Source organism: Gasterosteus aculeatus, chromosome 2, assembly GCF_964276395.1.
Source record: "Gasterosteus aculeatus chromosome 2, fGasAcu3.hap1.1, whole genome shotgun sequence".
In the NCBI taxonomy this organism is placed as follows: domain Eukaryota; kingdom Metazoa; phylum Chordata; class Actinopteri; order Perciformes; family Gasterosteidae; genus Gasterosteus; species Gasterosteus aculeatus.
The window spans coordinates 225,124-247,358 of record NC_135689.1 but is presented as its reverse complement, the minus strand read 5'-3'; the positions used below and the strand labels follow the sequence as shown (position 1 = coordinate 247,358).

At 43.9% G+C, this 22,235-nt stretch overlaps 1 protein-coding gene and 1 long non-coding RNA gene across 3 annotated transcripts; both read right to left on the bottom strand.

The window, feature by feature from the left end:
- Nucleotides 1-619: 619 nt before the first annotated feature.
- On the bottom strand, nt 620-1,913 carry LOC144383454 (uncharacterized). 2 transcript variants are annotated; one of them, XR_013450859.1, is made up of 3 exons: nt 1,676-1,913; nt 1,445-1,575; nt 620-679 (listed from the first exon to the last, which is right to left on the bottom strand). It is a non-coding gene; the product is annotated as an uncharacterized LOC144383454 (long non-coding RNA). The 2 variants fall into 2 exon arrangements; XR_013450861.1 differs by having other exon boundaries at nt 1,445-1,592; nt 1,676-1,848.
- A 344-nt stretch (nt 1,914-2,257) lies between these two features.
- cxxc1a (CXXC finger protein 1a) lies at nt 2,258-20,341 on the bottom strand. Its single transcript, XM_040170043.2, has 14 exons — nt 20,158-20,341; nt 15,144-15,379; nt 14,870-14,970; nt 14,132-14,253; nt 13,285-13,440; nt 12,649-12,831; nt 9,854-9,955; nt 9,269-9,486; nt 7,342-7,549; nt 7,068-7,178; nt 4,075-4,124; nt 3,902-3,998; nt 3,670-3,822; nt 2,258-3,338 (listed from the first exon to the last, which is right to left on the bottom strand). Exons 1-14 carry the CDS (start codon nt 20,158-20,160, stop codon nt 3,192-3,194), a joined length of 1,887 nt encoding a protein of 628 aa, XP_040025977.2. The 5' UTR covers nt 20,161-20,341; the 3' UTR covers nt 2,258-3,191.
- Between the last annotated feature and the right edge of the window lie 1,894 nt (nt 20,342-22,235).

Genomic DNA, 22,235 nt, shown 5'->3' with positions numbered 1-22,235 from the left:
CACCCGTCCTCTCCCCCACTGGTCACCCGTCCTCTCCCCCACTGGTCACCCGTCCTCTCCCCCCTGGTCACCCGTCCTCTCCCCCACTGGTCACTCACGCCTCCTCCCATCAGGTCACCCGTCCTCTCCCCCACTGGTCACCCGTCCTTTCCCCACTGGTCACCCGTCCTCTCCCCCACTGGTCACCCTTCCTCTCCCCCACTGGTCACCAGTCCTCTCCCCCACTGGTCACCAGTCCTCTCCCCCACTGGTCACCTCACGCCTCCTCCCATCAGGTCACCCGTCCTCTCCCCCACTGGTCACCCGTCCTCTCCCCCACTGGTCACCCGTCCTCTCCCCCACTGGTCACCCGTCCTCTCCCCCCTGGTCACCCGTCCTCTCCCCCACTGGTCACCTCACGCCTCCTCCCATCAGGTCACCCGTCCTCTCCCCCACTGGTCACCCGTCCTCTCCCCCACTGGTCACCCTTCCTCTCCCCCACTGGTCACCCTTCCTCTCCCCCACTGGTCACCCTTCCTCTCCCCCACTGGTCACCAGTCTGCCTCCGCCCATTGTACCGGTGTGTGTAACTTACTATGTGTGTGTGTTCTGTGTGTGGGTGTGTTACTGTGTGCGTTACCTGAGGAGACCTGCTGGCTGACTTTAGACCAGGATCAGGAGAGTCCGATCCAGACTGCATCTAAGGAGAAAACCAGGTCAGCTCTGATTATTGGTCAATGGATCACCGCTGTACAGGACCAGGGCCCGTCTGTGGTACAGCGGTGTAACACACACACACCGGCCCACCGGTTCAACTGCTGGTTAACACCAGTTGCTAATCAGCCAATCACACGGCAGCACCTGGATGTGTGAAGACAAACCGCTGGAGGTCAAAGCGAGCATCAGAACGGGGAAGAACGAGGCTCTGAGTGACTTTAACGTGGATGCTTGTTGGTACCAGACGGGCTGGTCCGAGTCCGTCACAAGCTGCTCATCTACCGGCATCTAAACGGGGTTCACACAGGACGGCCCAAAAAGAGAAGGTTCCCAGTAAGCAGCAGCCTATCTGAGCATGTCCATCCCTTTAAGACCACAGTGTCCCATCTTCTGACGCACCGCGTCACAAAGCTCATATCATCTCAAAGATGACGATGACTTCGAAGTCTCCACATCTCAACCCAGTGGAGCTTCGGGACGAGCTGGACCGGGAGATTCTTCATAGACGTCCAGACAACCGCGTGATGGTGTCACGTCAAAACTCCTGTGAGGAACGTTTCCAACACCTCGGTGAAAGTACACCAAGGCGGTTCTGAAGAAGAAAGAGGTCCAACCTTCTACTAGCAAGGTGGAGCTGATCACGTGGCCGGTGAGTGTTATCCACCGTTTATCACAACAATGGGAGGAGCAGACAGACAGACAGACAGACCCAAATCAGTATGAGAACTAATGAAACACCGACACTCACTTCTCTTCTGCGTCTTTATTTCAGCTCGTTCTGCCTCTTTCCTGCTTCTCGGTTTTTCCGGTTCACATAAACCGTCGCGCAGCTCTGACGCGGCGGCGCAGCCCGATGACGTTTCTTACTCCAGGAAGCGGCTATTAAAAAATAGAAGCTTCTTCTCAGGGTTTTCTTTCCATCCGTTCCACAATAAATGCTTGATATTAAATTCTAATATTAAAAAATATTATATTCTACCACAAACACGTCGTAAGTCTGTACAATGTGCGTTGTCGTGGTCACTACGGTTGAATGAAACCTGCATGACGGAGAACGCGGTGAGCAGATGTAGTTTCATTGTGTGACCATGTTGGTACGAAGTTTCCTCCTCGCACCACTGGATCTACCAGCTCGGATCCTCGGAGGAACCTAGATGAGATAAAAGGACTCTTAGAGAGAACCAGTTACATCTGTAACTTTGGTTTCGCAGTTCTTGTGGGAGCTTTTCATTTGCAGTTATTATTGTTATTTTTTCTTAAATATTATTGTTTAGTTCTTTAGGTTTGATATAATATTAAGATAGATTTTTCTGTTTTTGTTGTCAATTTAGTTTAATCCTTTTTTGTTATTAAGTATACATAGTTTTGGTAAATTGTTTGGTTAACACTGGGCACCTGTAGGTTATTTAAGGGCATGGCCAGGTACAGGACCAGCATGCACCTGGGTGGGACCAGCATGCACCTGGGTGTTATATATTGTAAAAGAAACTAAACAGTAAACATCAGTGGCCCTTTGACGTAATAATATATTGGTCCCATGGACAAATGGCCACTCCAAATCTTTTTATCAACAATTTAATCACCACAAATAGCAAAAAAATGTTTAACAAAGACAGGAGAAAAATATGAAACTATCAGAGGTTAATTAAACATTTTGAAACAACATGGGCAAAAAATAAAAAATGAAACATTTGGGTATAAAATTAGATAAAAGAAAAACATACGTTTTAGTTCTTACTATCTACACGTGTATCATTAACAAAGTGTTAAATATTTAATAAACACAATCATATGAATAAATACAGAGAAAGAAATAGACATTTTATCCATCCATCCATCTGCAAACCACTTATCCTGCCCACAGCGTCGCGGGGGGATGGAGTCTGTCACAGCCAACTTCAGGTGATAGACGGGTTCATCCTGGACTGGTCACCAGCCAATCACAGGGCTACACAGAGACACACAACCATTCACACTCACATTCACACACCTCCTCTAAACCTGATGCCCAGAGCAGGTCTCTGGACTGTGGGCGAAGCCGAAGAACCCGGAGAGAACCACACAGACACGGGGAGAACATGCAGACTCCACACAGAAGGTAGTAATAAGTAATTGGCCAACATTGAGCTCTTATTGTGAAAGGGCCATCTGAATTATTGATGTGCAGAATAATGTATGAAACGCTTGATTCTAGTGTTTCATCAACAGTAACAGCTTCAACTGGATCTCTGATGAATGTCGTACTTCAGGAATAAAACAGTATAAAAACATGAATATATTTCCTGAATATTCACAATATAACATGTAAACACATCGAAGACGTCCAAAAAAGGTTTCAGGATGTCTTTCAACTGTTTCAACTTCTCCAAAATAACAACAGAGTCTCATAATTATTCATGAGACGAGGACGCCATCTTTTTTTCTGTGCTTTAAAACACATTCACTTTGGATCTGCCTGTCCACCTGTCTGTCCACCTGTCTGTCTACCTGCCTGTCTACCTGTCCTTGGCAGAGCGCAGGTCCGTTGTGATTGGGTCGTGTTGGATGGTCTGGTGAAGCATCAGAGCCAATAATCCGGCTCGGTTCGTCATCGCCGTCCTCAGATTTCTCTCCTGCTCAAACAGCTCGTCCAGCTTATACCACTAAGAGACAGACAGAGATTCAAAGAAGGAGACAAAAAGGCAGACAGGGACAGAGAGACAAGCAAATGGTAAGAGAGACAGGCGCAGGGTCAAAGAGACACACATGTAAGGGGAGACAGGGACAGAGATGATCGTCTATAGCAGTGTCCCCAACCGGACCGGTTTCTTGTTCGACAGTCTCCGGTTGGAAACATGTCCAGAGGGACAAGCGCATGTGATCGGAGAGAATCACGTCATTTTGTTCTTCCTTGTCTGCGTCCCGGTGGTTGGGGACACTGGTGTAGAGGACATCTGTCCCTCCTGTGAGCTGCTTGTGTTGTTGGTCCTTTACCACGCGGACTCTCTCAAGGTCCACTTCGGCTCGCCGCAGCTTCTCCCAACAATAATGTTTGTTACATTTTCTCTTTGAGAGACGGCAGAAGTCTCCAGTGGGCTGGAACACGTCTCTCACCAGAGGACAACCACACACCTCGTCTGCTGGGACCTGACAGGCAAACAGGAAGACGGACAGACACTTTGTTTGCGATATTGTTGTTATCTCCCCGCCTGTCGGTGTGGCGTACCTTTGGGTCTCTGGAGTGCTCGGGACAGAGGACCTGCAGCCGCTTACAGTAGGTCTGACTCTGCAGGTTGTAGACGTCACAGAACAAGCGCGTCGCCCTGGAACACACAGGCAAATGAGAGAGAGACGGCTCGATGTCCCAGAGCAGAGAGACAGACAGACACGTCTTCTTACCCCTCAATTCGCGTTGGGTACATGGAGCCAAATGATGTCTGACTCTCATACTGTTGAGAGAGACAGACAGACAGACAGAGACACAGAGACATGTGGACATAAGAGTCAAAGTACTGATTAGTCTGTGATGGTATAATGGGATGTATGTGATGGTATTATGGGATGTCTGTGATGGTATTATGGGATGTATGTGATGGTATTATGGGATGTATGTGATGGTATTATGGGATGTATGTGATGGTATTATGGGATGAATTTGATGGTATTATGGGATGTATGTGATGGTATTATGGGATGTATGTGATGGTATTATGGGATGTATGTGATGGTATTATGGGATGTATGTGATGGTATTATGGGATGTATGTGATGGTATTATGGGATGAATTTGATGGTATTATGGGATGTCTGTGATGGTATTATGGGATGTCTGTGATGGTATTATGGGATGTATGTGATGGTATTATGGGATGTATGTGATGGTATTATGGGATGTATGTGATGGTATTATGGGATGTATGTGATGGTATTATGGGATGAATTTGATGGTATTATGGGATGTCTGTGATGGTATTATGGGATGAATTTGATGGTATTATGGGATGTCTGTGATGGTATTATGGGATGTCTGTGATGGTATTTTGGGATGTATGTGATGGTATTATGGGATGTATGTGATGGTATTATGGGATGTCTGTGATGGTATTATGGGATGTATGTGATGGTATTATGGGATGAATTTGATGGTATTATGGGATGTATGTGATGGTATTATGGGATGAATTTGATGGTATTATGGGATGTATGTGATGGTATAATGGGATGAATTTGATGGTATTATGGGATGTATGTGATGGTATTATGGGATGAATTTGATGGTATTATGGGATGTCTGTGATGGTATTATGGGATGTATGTGATGGTATTATGGGATGAATTTGATGGTATTATGGGATGTATGTGATGGTATTATGGGATGTATGTGATGGTATAATGGGATGTATGTGATGGTATTATGGGATGTATGTGATGGTATTATGGGATGTATGTGATGGTATAATGGGATGTATGTGATGGTATAATGGGATGTATGTGATGGTATTATGGGATGTATGTGATGGTATTATGGGATGAATTTGATGGTATTATGGGATGTATGTGATGGTATTATGGGATGTATGTGATGGTATAATGGGATGTATGTGATGGTATAATGGGATGTATGTGATGGTATAATGGGATGTATGTGATGGTATTATGGGATGTATGTGATGGTATTATGGGATGAATTTGATGGTATAATGGGATGAATTTGATGGTATAATGGGATGTATGTGATGGTATAATGGGATGTATGTGATGGTATTATGGGATGTATGTGATGGTATTATGGGATGTATGTGATGGTATTATGGGATGAATTTGATGGTATAATGGGATGAATTTGATGGTATTATGGGATGTCTGTGATGGTATTATGGGATGTATGTGATGGTATTATGGGATGTATGTGATGGTATAATGGGATGTATGTGATGGTATTATGGGATGTATGTGATGGTATTATGGGATGTATGTGATGGTATAATGGGATGTATGTGATGGTATTATGGGATGTATGTGATGGTATAATGGGATGTATGTGATGGTATAATGGGATGTATGTGATGGTATTATGGGATGTATGTGATGGTATTATGGGATGAATTTGATGGTATTATGTGATGTATGTGATGGTATTATGGGATGTATGTGATGGTATAATGGGATGTATGTGATGGTATTATGGGATGTATGTGATGGTATTATGGGATGTATGTGATGGTATAATGGGATGTATGTGATGGTATAATGGGATGTATGTGATGGTATAATGGGATGTATGTGATGGTATTATGGGATGTATGTGATGGTATTATGGGATGAATTTGATGGTATAATGGGATGAATTTGATGGTATAATGGGATGTATGTGATGGTATAATGGGATGTATGTGATGGTATAATGGGATGTATGTGATGGTATTATGGGATGTATGTGATGGTATTATGGGATGAATTTGATGGTATAATGGGATGAATTTGATGGTATTATGGGATGTCTGTGATGGTATTATGGGATGTATGTGATGGTATTATGGGATGTATGTGATGGTATAATGGGATGTATGTGATGGTATTATGGGATGTATGTGATGGTATAATGGGATGTATGTGATGGTATTATGGGATGTCTGTGATGGTATTATGGGATGTATGTGATGGTATTATGGGATGTATGTGATGGTATAATGGGATGTATGTGATGGTATTATGGGATGTATGTGATGGTATAATGGGATGTATGTGATGGTATAATGGGATGTATGTGATGGTATTATGGGATGTATGTGATGGTATTATGGGATGAATTTGATGGTATTATGGGATGTATGTGATGGTATTATGGGATGTATGTGATGGTATAATGGGATGTATGTGATGGTATTATGGGATGTATGTGATGGTATTATGGGATGTATGTGATGGTATAATGGGATGTATGTGATGGTATAATGGGATGTATGTGATGGTATAATGGGATGTATGTGATGGTATTATGGGATGTATGTGATGGTATTATGGGATGAATTTGATGGTATAATGGGATGAATTTGATGGTATAATGGGATGTATGTGATGGTATAATGGGATGTATGTGATGGTATAATGGGATGTATGTGATGGTATTATGGGATGTATGTGATGGTATTATGGGATGTATGTGATGGTATTATGGGATGAATTTGATGGTATAATGGGATGAATTTGATGGTATTATGGGATGTCTGTGATGGTATTATGGGATGTATGTGATGGTATTATGGGATGTATGTGATGGTATAATGGGATGTATGTGATGGTATTATGGGATGTATGTGATGGTATAATGGGATGTATGTGATGGTATTATGGGATGTCTGTGATGGATCCATAAACAGGAACCAGCTGACCTTAGCGTAGCATCGCTCCATGTGTCTCAGCGCCACTTTTGGATTGACGGGGTGACTGCAGGAAACACAGAAGACCTGGTGGTCTGTGTCCTCTCCGTCCCCTTCAGTCACCTGGAGGGAGGGGAGACCGGGAGGGAGAAAAGGAAGGAGACAGAAGGATAGAGGGAGGGAGACAGGAGAAGAAACAGACAGACGTGTCAGAGACAACTGAGAGCTCGTCTCAGTTGTCTCTGACACGTCTGTCTGTCTACAAACTGTATGTCTCCTGTCTCACCTCCTCGTGCTGTTGGACCTGCTGCTGTTTGGCGTTGGCGATGATGCCTTCAAGCTCGTGGAAGCGTTTCTCCATCATCGTGAGGCGGAGCCTCGACGCCTGCTGCTCCTTCCTGATTCGCTCCAACTGTCTTCGCCCCATTTCCTCGGCAACGCACGGACTCTGCTGCCACTGCTGGATCCTCTGTGGGAGGATCTCATAGATACGACTGAGAGACAGACAGGGACACCGGCAGGGAAACAGACCGAGACAAGGAGACAAACAGAGAGACAGAGGAACAGGAAAACAGAGACAGACAAAGACAGAAGGACAGGGAAACAGAGAGAGAGAGAGAGACATTGTTTACAAGAAGGCTCAGTGGAAACAAACTCCCTTTCATTGCACGAAACCAGGATAAGGGATTAAGCCGGGATATTCATGTTATCCTGGATGAATGTAGCCTTGACTTACAAGAAAGCAGGTTGAATTAAACGCAGCCAAGTAACCGTGTTGATTTATTCTTTGCAGCTCGCCTGCTCCAGACCGGGCTAACAGCCGAGCTAACAGCCGAGCTAACAGACCGGGCTAACAGCCGAGCTAACAGCCGAGCTAACAGCCGAGCTAACAGCCGAGCTAACAGCCATTGTAGTATGTGTACGTGTACATGTGTTTATTTGGTACTTAGTCACTGCGGCCTTTGCACTAGTCTCCATTTTTATCTTCATTTTTATTTCACTTAATTTGATTCTTATTCGTGTCTTTTTTTATCATCATGATGCTGCTGCCCTTGTTTTTCACCATGTATCTTGTGTGCACTGTCACTTGGCGGCCGCGGTCTGGAATTTAAAGGAATATCTTATCTTATACTATTGCAGTTGTTTAGTGGTGGGGGGGCGTGTCGGGGAGGGGGCGTGTCAGGGAGGGGGCGTGTCCGCTGGTGGGAGAAACTGCGGTGAGAATTGTAAACGTGATGAGGGCGATACCTAAATGCCATCACCGGTTCCTTCCTGCACCATGAAGCCCACTTGTGAACCTGCTGTTGATGATGATAAATGGTGATTGTGTTTGATGTCCTGGAGCATGTGGCATGTATGAAGGGGGCACACGGTCAGTATCTGTGCCACCCTGAATCCCCCCATCACAGGCTGCCTGCTTTAAAACAAGGACCAACTCCTCAGCTGGGCTGAAGCCTGCGGCTGGTGCCCCCCTTCTTCTTAACTGCTAAAATTACTTTAGATCAAATATGTGAGCAGGCGTCTTGTAGGTCATTTCTACACCATGTGTAAGGCAAAATGGTTCTATATTTTATCTCGACCTGTGGCAGGATCTTTTTTGTCCAGTCGTGTTTGTTCCGTATGAACATTAATTGTATATTAAGATATTTGACACAGCTTATAGGGAATTTTCCTGTAAGTAAATACTTTTAAATCTTTCCGCATTCAGTCGGTCAGCGATTTCTCTGTTTAATTGCAGGTGCGTTTTTGCTTCACCTCCTCAGAAGTTTCCATAATTAGTTGCTGCTCAGCAGGTGAAAAATATTCCGTGCGTGTCTTCTCCATCTGTGCATCAGTAGATCTGTGATGGACCCCGTGGTCTACTTAAGAAAGCCGTGACCGTGCACTGATCCAGCTGTGTGCAGCTGTATGGACTAAGCTCCTGCTCCTCATCGCGACTTTCTCACTTATCCAGGATTCCTTTATTCTACTTTTGTGCAATAACCCTGTTTGTGTCATTGTTTTATACTTCTTTGTGTTTGTCACCTGTTTGTGTTGTTGTTGACTTGTTTGTCTGTTGCATGTGTACAAACTAAAGCCCTCTGAGGCAAATGTATCATTTGCGATTTTGGGATCTACAAAATAAAATGAATGTAATTTGATTTAATTGTGACTTGTTCAGGTTGTTGTTGACCTGTTTGTGTTGTTGTTGACCTGTTAGGAAAGGGACTCACTTGGCTGCGAGCTTCATGCCGCAGTCGTCAGAACAGTATTTTGAGTTTGTCCTCGTTGGTACGACACATCCTGGTCCCAGACACTGGCGCATCGCTACGCCTACCTCCTTAGTCCCGCCCTCTCCCCCTCGCTCACTGTGACGGACGCGCTCCTTGTGGCGCTGCTTGGCTTTGTGACGGCGAGGCTTCGCCTCCTCTTTCGGACCAGAGACAGACTTCTGTAGAGGAGGACAGGTGTGTTGGTGAATAACTACACACCACCAGGGAGGGTAGACGCTGAAATATCAGAAAGCAACAAGCAGTGATCACATCCGACTAATGATGAGGGGCATCATCATTATATACACGTCCTCTTCTCACTCAGAAGGTACTGATTCAGGCTCTTGTCGTCTCCCTCCTGGACTACTGTAACTGTCTCCTGCTGGTCTCCTGCTACCACCATTCCACCTCTGCAGCTCATCCAGAATGCAGCAGCTCCACTGGTCTTTAACCTTCCTAAGTTCTCCCTCACTGAGAGCAAAACCCTTTGGATAAAAGCGTCAGATAAATGACGTGTGATGGAATCATTAGTGTGACCGTCCTCACCTTCTTCTCCGTCTTCTTCTCTGGCCTCCTGACATGTTTCACCTTCACCGCCTTCTTTCTCAGAGAGTCCGACTGCGCGTCCTCTTCCTCGCTGTGCCACACCTGCAACAATTCAATTCCATTCATTTTATTTTGCACAGCCCAAAATCACAAATTAAAAAAGTAGTAAAAGAACAACAATACATTCAATTCATATGACAGAAATGATTCAAATAATGTGAGTAGTAAGCAGGTATACGACAGGACCACTGCAGGGACCACCACTATCACATAGAACCACCATCAGATAGAACCTCCATCAGATAGAACCTCCATCAGATAGAACCTCCATCAGATAGAACCTCCATCAGATAGAACCACTATCAGATAGAACCACTATCTGATAGTGGTTCTATGTGATAGAACCACCATCAGATAGAACCACCATCAGATAGAACCACTATCAGATAGTGGTTCTATCTGATAGTGGTTCTATGTGATAGAACCACCATCAGATAGAACCTCCATCAGATAGAACCACCATCAGATAGAACCTCCATCAGATAGAACCACCATCAGATAGAACCTCCATCAGATAGTGGTTCTATGTGATAGAACCACTATCAGATAGTGGTTCTATGTGATAGAACCACTATCAGATAGTGGTTCTATGTGATAGAACCACTATCACATAGAACCACCATCAGATAGAACCACCATCAGATAGAACCACCATCAGATAGAACCACCATCAGATAGAACCTCCATCAGATAGTGGTTCTATGTGATAGAACCACTATCACATAGAACCACCATCACATAGAACCACCATCAGATAGAACCACCATCAGATAGAACCACCATCAGATAGAACCACCATCAGATAGAACCTCCATCAGATAGAACCACCATCAGATAGAACCTCCATCAGATAGTGGTTCTATGTGATAGAACCACTATCAGATAGTGGTTCTATGTGATAGAACCACTATCAGATAGTGGTTCTATGTGATAGAACCACTATCACATAGAACCACCATCACATAGAACCACCATCAGATAGAACCACCATCAGATAGAACCACCATCAGATAGAACCACCATCAGATAGAACCACTATCAGATAGAACCACCATCAGATAGAACCTCCATCAGATAGAACCACTATCAGATAGAACCTCCATCAGATAGAACCACCATCAGATAGAACCTCCATCAGATAGAACCACCATCAGATAGAACCTCCATCAGATAGAACCTCCATCAGATAGTGGTTCTATGTGATAGAACCACTATCAGATAGTGGTTCTATGTGATAGAACCACTATCTGATAGTGGTTCTATGTGATAGAACCACTATCTGATAGTGGTTCTATGTGATAGAACCACTATCAGATAGTGGTTCTATGTGACCACTATCAGATAGTGGTTCTATGTGATAGAACCACTATCACATAGAACCACCATCAGATAGAACCACCATCAGATAGAACCACCATCAGATAGAACCACCATCAGATAGAACCACCATCAGATAGAACCTCCATCAGATAGAACCTCCATCAGATAGTGGTTCTATGTGATAGAACCACTATCAGATAGTGGTTCTATGTGATAGAACCACTATCAGATAGTGGTTCTATGTGATAGAACCACTATCAGATAGTGGTTCTATGTGATAGAACCACTATCACATAGAACCACCATCACATAGAACCACCATCAGATAGAACCACCATCAGATAGAACCACCATCAGATAGAACCACCATCAGATAGAACCACTATCAGATAGAACCACCATCAGATAGAACCTCCATCAGATAGAACCACTATCAGATAGAACCTCCATCAGATAGAACCACCATCAGATAGAACCTCCATCAGATAGAACCACCATCAGATAGAACCTCCATCAGATAGAACCTCCATCAGATAGTGGTTCTATGTGATAGAACCACTATCAGATAGTGGTTCTATGTGATAGAACCACTATCTGATAGTGGTTCTATGTGATAGAACCACTATCTGATAGTGGTTCTATGTGATAGAACCACTATCTGATAGTGGTTCTATGTGATAGAACCACTATCTGATAGTGGTTCTATGTGATAGAACCACTATCACATAGAACCACCGTCTGATAGAACCACCATCAGATAATCAGATAGTGGTTCTGATAGAACCACTATCATCTGATGGTGGTTCTATCAGAACCACTATCTGATAGTGGTTCTGATAGAACAGGTTCTGATAAAACCACTATCAGATAGTGGTTCTATCTGATAGTGGTTCTATCACATAGAACCACCATCACATAGAACCTCCATCTACAGAAAGCAGTGGGGAGGGAAATCGCTTCAGGAAGGAAGTGAAGTCGGTATCGTTGGTTTATTATGACAGCGCCACTAATGTGATTAATATTTATAATAATGATAATAGCAGCAGGTGTCAGCAGGGCCATGGAAGGAATCAGGTCCAGAAATAAACATGACAAAAACGAGAAAGGACAAAAACTCCATGGAAGAAGCCGAATCAGTGATGTGCATCAATGAGATGTGAATGATTGTAGAAAGAGAGAGAGGGGAAATCTCCTGAATTAAGGCCTGAACGTCTCTAGCTTTATCTTTAATGAGGCGACGGTGTCTGCATTCCTGCAGACTCATAGGTTTGAAAAAGGCATCAATGGCGCCGCTAAATGACAACATGGCCTTGTTTGCATAACTGCAGCTTTGCATGTGGGCGATTCATTTTCAGTGTGGACATGGAGACGTGTTTGGTCTGTTCCGGCAGCTGGTTGGTAGGACACGTACTGACCAAGTCTCTGTATCCGGCGGCCTTGTACTGCTCATAGAGCTCCAACTCGCTCTCGCTGAAGGCCACCTCTTCATCCTCATCCTCCTCGTCCTCCTCTGTCTGATGACCCGCCTCTTTCCTTGTCAGGCCACGCCCCCTGACGCAGCTGCGACTCATCTCCTCCTCTTTGACGCGAAGCATCTTCTACTCAGAGATCAATAACTAATCAATACTACACCACAATAAGTTGTGGACAGAATGACTCATCATCTATAAAACAAATTTAATATCTGTATGATCAAATTAATTATATGAAGTTTATGATCTTAGTCACTTGGATGAAGACAAAGTATCAGAACAAAGAAATGGAAGAGACCTGTCAGTCAATAACATCATGCTGTATTGAAGAAGACTTGAAAATATTGAGACCATGAAGTCGTGTTTACAATGTTTACTGAGGGAATAAATCAAGAGAAGTAGTTTTCTCATAGACGTCTATGGCCGTGGTCCACAGCCTTTTTTACCTCACAGACCGTTTTCATGTCAGACAATATTTCGCGGACCGGTCATGAAGAATAACGGGGGTAGTAGTCGTTGCATGCATACATATAGATATAATGTATTTAAATATATTATGTCTGTGAACCTGAGACTCACCCGAGCTCGGACCTCACACTGTCGCTGACGACACTTCTGTCGGATCTTATTTGGACCTCCGAACTTCTTCATGTCTTTACAGAAGTCGCACAGGGCGCAGTCCTCCGTCCTCAGGCATGCGTCACACTCCCCACACATCCGGGCCGAGCGCTTGATCTGGAATACAGGCATGAAAACACAAATCACACCAGATAGATTAGACACCTCTTTGCCAGGCATCTGAAAATGGCCGTGCACCGACGCTCCCCATCCAACCTGATGGAACTTGAGAGGTTCTGCAAAGAAGAATGGGAGATCCTGCCCAGAAATAGATGTGCCACGCTGGTGGAATCATCCCCAAGAAGACTTGAGGCTGTAATTGCTGCCAAAGGTGCTTCAACAAAGTATTGAGCGAAGGCTGTGAATATTTAGGTACAATATTCATTGTCATTGTTTTTACAATGATTTTCTATGGATCAACTCTAGATCAGAAGGTTGGCAGGTCGATCCTCATTGTCCATGTTGATGTGTTGAACTTTGAAAGACGTTCTGCTTCCTCTTACCTTCAGTTACAGACATCATACCAGCTTTAAAATGTGGACAGACCCTTACCATTACTAAACTATTACTGAATGATGCCATTTTTTATATATGTTACACTTTTTAAACTATTACCGTTTTATGCTTATTTCTTTGGTGCGCCTTTTAAATATGGAAACCATTTAAATGACAGGTTACCTGTGGAACCCTGGATCCCTTGTTGGTTAACAGGTTACCAGGATACCTGTGGAACCCTGGATCCCTTGTTGGTTAACAGGTTACCAGGATACCTGTGGAACCCTGGATCCCTTGTTGGTTAACAGGTTACCTGTGAGCCGCGCCGGTTGTCAATCCTGGCATTGGGAGTGGATCTCCCGTCTCCCGTCTCTAATTCTTTCTCCTCCATGGTCTTCTTCAGACGGTATTTAATCTCCAGAGATGCGTCTTTGTCTGCAGGGAACAAAATACAAGTCTAACACACAGCTAAAGGCTAACACAGAGCTAACACAGGGAAATATACAGCTAACGGCTAACTAACACACAGCTAAAGGCTAACACAGAGCGAACACAGGGAAATATACAGCTAACAGCTAACTAACACACAGCTAAAGGCTAACACAGCGCGAACACAGGGAAATATACAGCTAACAGCTAACTAACACACAGCTAAAGGCTAACACAGAGCGAACACAGGGAAATATACAGCTAACAGCTAACTAACACACAGCTAAAAGCTAACACAGAGCGAACACAGGGAAATATACAGCTAACAGCTAACTAACACACAGCTAAAAGCTAACACAGAGTGAACACAGGGAAATATACAGCTAACAGCTAACTAACACACAGCTAAAGGCTAACACAGAGCTAACACAGGGAAATATACAGCTAACAGCTAACTAACACACAGCTAAAGGCTAACACAGGGAAATATACAGCTAACAGCTAACTAACACACAGCTAAAGGCTAACACAGAGCTAACACAGGGAAATATACAGCTAACTAACACACAGCTAAAGGCTAACACAGAGCTAACAGCTCACACAGACTATTTTCTTCACTGACCTCGACACAACGGACAAAACCAAACTCTAATGGATTTAGCTGCCTTCTCTGAAACTCCAACACAGCGTCCATGAAACCACTCAGTGCAACAGTCACAGCCTCTGGCAGACATACAGGTAGAGAGACAGACGTGTAGAGGGACAGGCAGGTTGAAGGACAGATAGGTAGAGGGACGGACAGAGGGAAAAGAGACGGACAAGTAGAGGGACAGACTAGTTAGTGTAAATGTTCTGAAGACTGATGCTTCGTATGTTGATAAACTGGAGTTGTTTACATCATGAAACAGTTGATTTCTGGTTTCCTGCAGACACAATAAAGTGGACCTTTAGGGATCTTCATGAAAACCTTTCCTTCATCTGCACTTCCTCCAACTCCTGCATCTACATCTACATCTTCAGCTCCATCTCCTGTTCCTCCTCCACCTTCATTTCCCCCTCCACCACCTTCAGCTCTGCCTCCTCCTCCACCATCCTCCGCCAGCCTTCCCTCAAGTCCTGCAGCCTCCTCCGACTGAGAAGAAACAAGAGAAACACAAGAAGATATCAACACGATATTGATAGGGCAGGGGGACATTGACCCCATAATGACCCACAGAAAATGTCGTGACAATCGGATATAGAGTTTAGGAGAAATGGCCGAAAACGTGTTTTTCACTAAATTCAAAATGGCGGAAAATCTAGCATTTGCATAACATGATTGACTTTTTAGTACAGCATGTCCAAGAGCACATGTTGATTGGACATTGGGGGGGAAACTGGCCTAGTGAGGTACTTTTTTACCTCTCTAGGGGGCGCTATGGAGACATTTCTTCGTACCCAAATGCGAAACCCCCAAAATATCAAATTTTTCACAAGTTCTGATAAGCCTGCCAAATGTAACAACTTTTGGAATATGATAAAGGCCTCAAAAACGCATTTGATTTGTGAGAATAATAATAATAATTCTATGAAATACAATAGGTTCCTCTACGACTAGTAGTTGCAAGGACCCTAATTAGAGCAGATCAAAGGAAAACCACATCAGACCAGGTCTACATGAAAGACCACTTGTGTTATAAAACAAAGACTAACATCAGGAATCAGGAAACATTTATTGCCATAACATGTCAGACGGGAATGTGCGGTTGGTGCGTAACAGCAGGAAGTACGACAATGGACGACAAGACAACAGTGCACGAGGAATGAAATATAATACTATGGGTTAGTAGTATAAGGCTATGGGTTAGTAGTATAAGGCTATGGGTTAGTAGTATAAGGCTATGGGTTAGTAGTATAAGGCTATGGGTTAGCAGTATAATGCTATGGGTTAGCAGTATAAGGCTATGGGTTAGTAGTATAAGGCTATGGGTTAGTAGTATAAGGCTATGGGTTAGTAGTATAATGCTATGGGTTAGTAGTATAAGGCTATGGGTTAGTAGTATAATGCTATGGGTTAGTAGTATAAGGCTATGGGTTAGTAGTATAAGGCTATGGGTTAGCAGTATAATGCTATGGGTTAGCAGTATAAGGCTATGGGTTAGTAGTATAAGGCTATGGGTTAGTAGTATAAGGCTATGGGTTAGTAGTATAATGCTATGGGTTAGTAGTATAAGGCTATGGGTTAGCAGTATAATGCTATGGGTTAGCAGTATAATGCTATGGGTTAGCAGTATAAGGCTATGGGTTAGTAGTATAAGGCTATGGGTTAGTAGTATAATGCTATGGGTTAGCAGTATAAGGCTATGGGTTAGTAGTATGAGGATATGGGTTAGTAGTATAAGGCTATGGGTTAGCAGTATAAGGCTATGGGTTAGTAGTATAAGGATATGGGTTAGTAGTATAATGCTATGGGTTAGTAGTATAAGGATATGGGTTAGTAGTATAAGGATATGGGTTAGTAGCATAATGCTATGGGTTAGCAGTATAATGCTATGGGTTAGCAGTATAAGACTATGGGTTAGTAGTATAATGCTATGGGTTAGTAGTATAATGCTATGGGTTAGCAGTATAAGGCTATGGGTTAGTAGTATAAGGATATGGGTTAGTAGTATAATGCTATGGGTTAGTAGTATAATGCTATGGGTTAGTAGTATAAGGATAAGGGTTAGTAGTATAATGCTATGGGTTATTAGTATAATGCTATGGGTTAGTAGTATAATGCTATGGGTTAGCAGTATAAGGATATGGGTTAGCAGTATAAGGCTATGGGTTAGTAGTATAATGCTATGGGTTAGTAGTATAAGGATATGGGTTAGTAGTATAATGCTATGGGTTATTAGTATAATGCTATGGGTTAGTAGTATAATGCTATGGGTTAGCAGTATAAGACTATGGGTTAGTAGTATAAGGATATGGGTTAGTAGTATAAGGATATGGGTTAGTAGTATAATGCAATGGATTAGCAGTATAAGGCTATGGGTTAGTAGTATAAGGCTATGGGTTAGTAGTATAATGCTATGGGTTATTAGTATAATGCTATGGGTTAGTAGTATAATGCTATGGGTTAGTAGTATAAGGATATGGGTTAGTAGTATAAGGCTATGGGTTAGTAGTATAAGGCTATGGGTTAGTAGTATAATGCTATGGGTTAGTAGTATAATGCTATGGGTTAGTAGTATAAGGCTATGGGTTAGTTTAAAAATAAAAGGAATACAATTTAAAAAGTTTAAAATATTAAAAAATGAATTAAGTGCACCAGCGAACAGAAAGGGACAAGTGAAAGTGAGAAAGAAAGTGACCGGTGGGACGTCAGAGGCCGTCAGTGGGGGGCCGGCTCTGTTGATGAGCCCGACTGCCGACGGGAAGAAACTGTTTGTGTGGCGGGAGGTCTTAGTCCTGATGGACCTCAGCCTGCCAGATGGAAGGGGGCAGGTCTACAGATGTAAATGGACTGCACTACTACTTTTCTAGTCTTCCGACCACTCAAAGCAACACTAGCTGACATCATTCACCCATTCACACACTGATGACAGCAGCTACCACACACAGAGCCACCTGCCCACCAGTAACTCACATTACATTACAGGTCAGGTCATTCACACTGAAGTCACAGCTACAGCAGCAAGGTTGGGTTAAGTGCCTTGCCCAAGGACACATCAACCTGCGGGTTAGCCGGGCCTGCGATCGAACCGCCAACCCTCTGATCAGAGGACGACCGTGTTCCCCACTCACCCACAGTCGGCCAACAGATACCACTGGTCTGGTCTAGTCTTACTAAACGTTTTTATTGTCATTTGTCATTTTTATTGTTTTATTGTACTGTCACGTCCACCCCGTCACGCTCACCATGTCACGTTCACTGTCACGCTCACCCTGTCACGTCCACCCCGTCACGCTCACCATGTCACGTTCACTGTCACGCTCACCCTGTCACGTTCACCCCGTCACGCTCACCCCATCACGTTCACTCTGTCATGCTCACTGTCACGCTCACCCTGTCACGCTCACCCCGTCACGCTCACCCCACCACGTTCACTCTGTCATGCTCACTGTCACGCTCACCCTGTCACGCTCACCCCGTCACGTTCACTCTGTCACGCTCACCCTGTCACGTTCACCCTGTCACGTCCACCCTGTCACGCTCACTCTGTCACGCTCACTCTGTCATGCTCACTGTCACGCTCACCCTGTCACGCTCACCCCGTCACGCTCACCCCACCACGTTCACTCTGTCATGCTCACTGTCACGCTCACCCTGTCACGCTCACCCCGTCACGTTCACTCTGTCACGCTCACCCTGTCACGTTCACCCTGTCACGTCCACCCTGTCACGCTCACTCTGTCACGCTCACTCTGTCATGCTCACCCCGTCACGTTCACTCTGTCATGCTCACTGTCACGCTCACCCTGTTACGCTCACCCCGTCACGTTCACTCTGTCGCGCTCACCCTGTCACGTTCACCCTGTCACGTCCACCCCGTCACGCTCACCATGTCACGTTCACTGTCATACTCACTGTCACGCTCACCCTGTCACGCTCACCCGTCACGCTCACCCCATCACGTTCACTCTGTAATGCTCACTGTCACGCTCACCCCGTCACGTTCACTCTGTCACGCTCACCCTGTCACGTTCACCCTGTCACGTCCACCCTGTCACGCTCACTCTTTGTCTTGCTCACCCTGTCACGTTCACTCTGTCATGCTCACCCCGTCACGTTCACTCTGTCATGCTCACTGTCACGCTCACCCCGTCACGCTCACCCCGTCACGCTCACCCCGTCACGCTCACCCTGTCACGCTCACCCTGTCACGTTCACCCCGTCACGCTCACCCCATCACGTTCACTCTGTCATGCTCACTGTCACGCTCATCCTGTCACATTCACTCTGTCATGCTCACTGTCACGCTCACCCTGTCACGTTCACCCTGTCACGCTCACCCTGTCACGTTCACCCCGTCACGCTCACCCCATCACGTTCACTCTGTCATGCTCACTGTCACGCTCATCCTGTCACGTTCACCCCGTCACACTCACTCTGTCATGTTCACTTTCCCCGGTCCACGGTCAAAAAACCATTTCGCTTCCCACAAACACCAACACCTGTGCCAGGTAATCCACCAGATTATATTGACCTTGGCCTAATTGAAACCCAACCTCCCACCACCGAGGGGAGGGGTGGGGGGTGGAGCTAACAAGCAAACAATAACAAACATGGCGCTTACACCCCTACTGGTTTTTACACCTACTGGTCTCACAGCAGCAGATGTGTCCACCTCTGGTCCCTGATTCGTCACATTCACAAAGATATTGCTGAAAATCTTCAAAACGCATCACACATCCATTGCAGCGTTTATCACGTCACAGCCACGTATGAAGACATTATTTAACAAAAGGGTTAGTATATTAAAGGAAAGATCATAACGACCTGGATTCGAGCCCTGTGGGACAAAACATCAAAGCACCACACTGAGGCGGAACATCTGCTGCTGTGGAGTAAACACCAACACGCACGCGTGCGTGAGACCAGTAGGTGTGAAAACCAGTAGAGGTGAAAACCAGTAGAGGTGAAAACCAGTAGGGGTGTAACACCGGACTCTTGTACCAGTCGGACTCCGCTGCACTTCACACGTGTGGCATCGTAACAAAAGAGAAAACTTGGTTTCACGTCACTGTCCTTAAATACATGGTTTTTAAATTGAAGGCTGGTCAGTCAGTGCGTTTTTCCAGGGCCAAACGAGACTCCGTTCACTTCTCCTCAAATTCTCTGTCATGTGCGTGATGCTGCGGGTTCAAAGGCTCCAGCTGCTCCGTCATTGTCCTCCATCAGTGAAACATCTGTCTGTGAAGAACTACAAGAAGAAAACTCACCATGAGGAAGCTGCAGCTGCTTCAGACGCAAAAGAAGAAACGGTCCTCCGGTGGATCCGCACCAGACGGTTACGTTTCACTCATTTTTCATTCAGAACAAAATCATTTTAAAGTCTCTTTGTTTCCGCTGAATCTGCATCGTGTTCTTCTTCTGTCCGCTGAATTAAAGCGGCGGGACTGAGATGGAGGCCACTGCTGCGGCGCTCCCTGTTGGATGGAGACGGAATTACATCCTCTACATTTAGAATAATATTATATCAGAATGATATTAACAATATTAGACAATAATATATGTATGATAATGTATATTTATGTATAAAATATGCATTATAAACAGTCATAACAATAATATTATAAATGATAATATTAAGGTGGCGGGCCAAACTCCGTAGAATAGGGGGTCCCTGCTCCACCTTGCTATCAGTTTGGGGGTCCTTGGCCTGAAAAACGTTTAGGACCCCTGCACTAAATAAAAACGGAGAATATATGTAGTAATATAAATAAAATATGATAATAAACACACACACACGTTAATAATTATAGAAATCAATATATAAAAATAATAATAAAATAAAAAAGTTGACTCCATCATTGACTCCAGCAAAACAAATCTTAATTCAAAAATCATTGTTAGGAAAAAATATTACTTCAATTAATGTAATAATATGACATATCATTATTAATATAAACACATATATATTGGCCTCCATGCTGTATACACAGGAGTTATTACCAGAATGATCATTACTAATATTGTGCGTAGAGATTCGGAGGTATGCGCTCCCAACATAGCGGCATACTGCAGAGAAGAACAACGAGGAAAGAAAGAAGCAGAAAGAGAAGAGAACGATTTTTGGGTCAGAAACTTGCGTTATGTTTTCTTTAGAAACACAAATAAATATTTCTGTTATTTGTTTGTTTTTGAGCTTCTGATTATGACGTCATTATCATTAGGATGATTAATAATTAATGATTGTTTTGTTTTTATTTTCACTCTTAATTTCGTGCAGCTGCTGATCAGTTTATTAATAAAGGTACACAAGTAAACGTGAACAATAAAACATGAAATACATTTGAATAAATCAGAGTGAATTTATTGGTCTGTGTTTGTAGTATTAAGTATTGATTTCCATACACATATCTAAGATATTATTCTCTGCCTGATAATATTGAATCTTTTAGTATTGTTGCTATTTTTATTATTATCATTACTAATGTAATTACTATTATACTTATATATACTTTATTTTAAGTAAATTAGTTTTACCGATGTCATATATGAGGTTGAATTGGTCGATGTGACATCAGACATCACTGAAAGCAGAACTGAAGAAAACCTGGTCCAATCAGAAGGCAACAGCCAATTGGAAGCTCCTCCATCACAGCACAGGTGGAGGTGGAAATGAGTGGATTAAGCTTGTGAGAAATCAAAAGTATCTTAAACTTGTTTGTCGTTCCACTTGGGGAGTTTTTCCTGTGCCGATGGTGGGTTTCGGGGCAGAGGATGTCGTATGTGTACAGACTGTAAAGCCCTCTGAGGCAAATTTGTAATTTGCGATTCTGGGCTATACAAAATAAAATGACTTGACTTGACTTGACACTACTTCACGTGCCCAGCGGCGTGTACCTTCCACACCTGCTTTTTGTTGAGGATGTGTTGGGGTAAGCGAGAGACAGTCACTATGTGGTTGTCATTGGACTGCTCTCTGGCCTGTGCATTGCAGAGACCAGCTGATCCTCAGCACAACGCCTTTTCGTTTATTTATTATTTGAACTTTTCAATGCAAGATGTCCTTTGTTCATGTGGAGTTTCATGTTTGAACACAGCAGTATCTAGTTCTGGGTTAGTGGGTACTGATGTGTTACTAGCTGTACCGGCTTTCTGCAAACAGACACACGCTGGAAACAGGGATATTTTCTACACACTTTGGGTTAATAAAGATAAATGTAAATGAGTCACTTTGTATTTACTTCATGGACGAGGTAAAGAATGCACAGATGTGTAAACTATAATTAAACCAACCAGGTGTAAAGCTTTTCACTATTCCTCCTGTACTACCTACTGCAGTTGGAATGTA

Bases quoted from the DNA above. Each gene is read 5' to 3' on its own strand.
- cxxc1a (XM_040170043.2), bottom strand. The intron at 7,550-9,268 runs GTGAGTCCCTTT...TCTGTCTCTCAG, and splicing joins GGCATGAAGCTCGCAGCCAA to TCGTATCTATGAGATCCTCC. The intron at 7,179-7,341 runs GTGAGACAGGAG...CCCTCCCTCCAG, and splicing joins AGGTCCAACAGCACGAGGAG to GTGACTGAAGGGGACGGAGA.